The sequence below is a fragment of the Pyxicephalus adspersus genome, chromosome 1 (genome assembly GCF_032062135.1).
Source record: "Pyxicephalus adspersus chromosome 1, UCB_Pads_2.0, whole genome shotgun sequence".
Classification (NCBI taxonomy): domain Eukaryota; kingdom Metazoa; phylum Chordata; class Amphibia; order Anura; family Pyxicephalidae; genus Pyxicephalus; species Pyxicephalus adspersus.
Genome location: NC_092858.1, coordinates 272,247 through 275,375, shown reverse-complemented (window position 1 = coordinate 275,375; position 3,129 = coordinate 272,247). Strand labels below are relative to the sequence as shown.

The 3,129-nt window shown below is 49.2% G+C and overlaps 2 protein-coding genes across 2 annotated transcripts in view; one reads left to right on the top strand and one right to left on the bottom strand.

Annotated features, from left to right (window-relative positions):
* The window catches only part of LOC140323169 (T-cell ecto-ADP-ribosyltransferase 1-like), a gene marked incomplete in the record, with an annotated part of 14,544 nt that extends 13,184 nt beyond the window's left edge, over positions 1-1,360 (top strand). Inside the window, 1 exon segment of the mRNA XM_072400004.1 lies at positions 942-1,360. Within this exon segment, the coding sequence (XP_072256105.1) occupies positions 942-1,018 (77 nt within the window).
* A 993-nt stretch (positions 1,361-2,353) lies between these two features.
* Positions 2,354-3,070, bottom strand: LOC140321756 (olfactory receptor 52P1-like). Its single transcript, XM_072398543.1, has one exon. It carries the CDS (start codon positions 3,068-3,070, stop codon positions 2,354-2,356), a length of 717 nt encoding a protein of 238 aa, XP_072254644.1.
* Between the last annotated feature and the right edge of the window lie 59 nt (positions 3,071-3,129).

Here is a 3,129-nt window from a genome sequence, read left to right as displayed (position 1 = left end):
GGGTAGGTTGGGTATGGCAGGGTAAGGTTTGGGGTAGGTTGGTTATGGCCGGGTAAGGTTTTGGGGTAGGTTGGTTATGGCTGGGTTAGGGTTTGAGCTGGGTTGGGGTTTGGTTGGTACAGGGCTGGGGTGCTGTTGGGTAAGGTTTGGGGGTAGGTTGGTTATGGCTGGGTAAGGTTTGGGGGTAGGTGGGTTTGGCTGGGTTAGGGTTTGGGGTGGGTTGGGGTTCAGTTCGTACAGGGCTGGGATATGGTTGGGTAAGGGAGTAGGTTGGTTATAACTGGGTAGGGGGCTGGGATGGGGCTTTAGTTGGTACAGTGCTGGGGTATTGTTGGGTAAGGTTTGGGGGTAGGTTGGTTATGGCCATGTAAGGTTTGGGGGTAGTTTGGGTATGGCTGGGTACGGTTTGGGGGTAGGTTGGTTATGGCCGGGTAAGGTTTAGGGGTAGGTTGGGCATGGCTGGGTAATGTCTGGGGGTAGGTGGGTTCTGGCAGGGTAAGGTTTGGGGGTAGGTTGGTTATGGCCGGGTAAGGTTTGGGGGTAGGTTGGTTCTGGCTTTGTAAGGTTTGGGGGTCGGTTGGTTATGGCCGGGTAAGGTTTGGGGGAAGGTAGGTTATGGCCGGAAGAGAAACTTCCAGGATTTGGTTTGGAGGTGAGGATGAGTTTCTAGAATGTGGTTTAGGGTTCCGGTTCTGGGATTTAAATTTTGGGTCAGGTTGAATGAAATTCTGACTCCCCCTAATCCTCCATGTACCTTCCCCCTTCCATCACACAGAGCCCCCAATGTTACCCTCTTCCCTCATCCTGACCCCAAATTTAAATCCTAGAACCGGAACCCTAAACCACATTCTAGAAACTCATCCCCCCGTCCCCGAAACCCAATGCCCCCAATATTGCCCCCCCCAGTTCTCACACTGTAATGTCACATTTATTTCTTGCAGCTCCCCCGGTGTTCTGCTCCGGCACCGCCACTCTCACCGCTCTGCTGGCTGCAGCTGTTGTCACCTTTCTGCTGTAATGACTTCCTGTGATGGAGGAGAATAAAAGTTTAAAGTGCAACTCCACCCTTAAACAATGATCGGCTCAGAATCTTCATAAAACGAGAAAAAAAGCAGCAAATTTTGTCCTGGATTCCATGTGGGGATAACGTGTCACATGATCAGATCGGATGTGTACTTACCTGACAAGTGAGCACAGGGGTCAGGGAGGGTCACAAATGTGACCCCAGAAATACAACAGGTGACACGCATAATGATGGGGGAAGGGATGAGCCACGGGGGCAGTTCCCACCCCTCCCCATCCTTGGGGTTTATTTCACCTATTTTAGAATTCTCCAAAAATAAACCCCAATCCCAGGTGACATTTTTTGCCTTTAAACTTCCTTCTGATTGGCTGGATTTTGGTGATTAGCTGTTGGCCTCATCCAATGGCTGCCGCTGTGTTTGTCTCTGATTGTCTGTGTTCTCTTGTACGTGGAATCATATAACCAGAGGATGCAGACCCCGCCTGCTGCTTGCTGTATATGGCTGCTGTGTGGCATTGGATTGGCCTTGTAGGGTGTCACATGCACTTCAAGTGGACCTGTCATCATATGCATGCTCAGTGATGTGTCCCACTGCTCCCCCTTCTCTTCACCGGGGTTCAGGTGTCACCCGGGGTCACCAGCTACTTCCTGTGCAGGAACAATGCAGGAATATTGCAGGAACAGTGCAGGAATATTGCAGGAACAGTGCAGGAACAATGCAGGAATAATGCAGGGACATTGCAGGAACATTGCAGGAACAGTGCAGGAATAATGCAGGAACAGTGCAGGAACAGTGCAGGAATATTGCAGGAACAATGCAGGAATATTGCAGGAGCAGTGCAGGAATATTGCAGGAACAGTGCAGTACAGTTTGGCCTAAATGAAACTAAGAGTTCTAACAATGTATGACAATGGTATTGCTGAATAACCGGGACCACAGTGGTTGTGTAAACTGAGAGAACAAAGGAGAACATGCACACAGACAGAGCGCAATCGGAGAATGCCAACACAGAGCGCACACAACAGTGAGAGGGCACAGACAGAACACAGGGAATATATAATAAACATGACATAGAACTTGCATGGAACACACCAAGAGAGAATAATCCAGCATGCAGGAAGGAAGAGCACACAGATCAGAGCGAGCACAGACATGACACACGTGTAGGGTACACACAGACAGAACACAATCAGAGGAATCACATAAACCAATAAATAAACTGGTGTCAGTTGGCAGAGCCGGAGGTCCCTGGACAATGGAACCCCCATGCAGTCCTGGTGCTCGGAGCTCTATTTAGTATTTTGTTTCCTCATCTAGGACGCAGCAATTCATTGCATCCTGTCCATGAATTCTGTTTTTTGTCTGAACATTGTCACCATTCGGACTCTGATCTCATTGGTCCTCAGGCCATAAATCAGAGGATTGGCCAGGGCAGGGACCAATAAATAGACGGCGCTGAGAAAGTTGTGGACATCTTGGGTCACTGACTTAGATACCCGGTACACGATGGATGAGGAGAGGCTGAAGAAGTAGACCACCATGATGACCAGTATATGAGTCCCACATGTGTGTAGCGCCTTGTGTCTGAGAGTTCCAGTGGAGATCTTCAGTGCAGCCATCATGATGCTACCATAGGAAATGGCCAGGAAGGACAGATCCATAATCATGGCAGCAACTCGCATCACCAGACCCGCAATCTTATTCCTGGCCACATTACTGCATGCCAAGCTCAGCAATGCCATGTGCTCACAAGCAAAGTGCTGGATGGTGTGGGAGGCACAGAAATTCACTGAGGAGGCCAAATAGACGACGGGACCAACAAAAATAATGCCCCTCATAAAAGATAGAACTGTGAGATGAAACAAAACTCTCCTGGTGATAATTCTGTGATAACTCAGCGGCCTGCAGACTGCAATGTACCGGTCCAAAGACATCATTAACAGAATGTTGCAGTCCATCATGATGATGAAGTAGATGAAGAACATTTGCACCAAGCAGCCAATGAGAGTGATCTGATCCATTGTGAAGAGGAAGCCAAGGAGCATCTTGGGCAGTATGGTGGTGGTGCCACAGATGTTGGTGGCAGACAGTAGTGAGATGAGGA

What these genes read in the sequence shown, in the direction of transcription:
- LOC140321756 (XM_072398543.1), bottom strand. Translation starts at nt 3,070, where the DNA reads ATGCTCCTTGGCTTCCTCTTCACAATGGATCAGATCACTCTCATTGGC.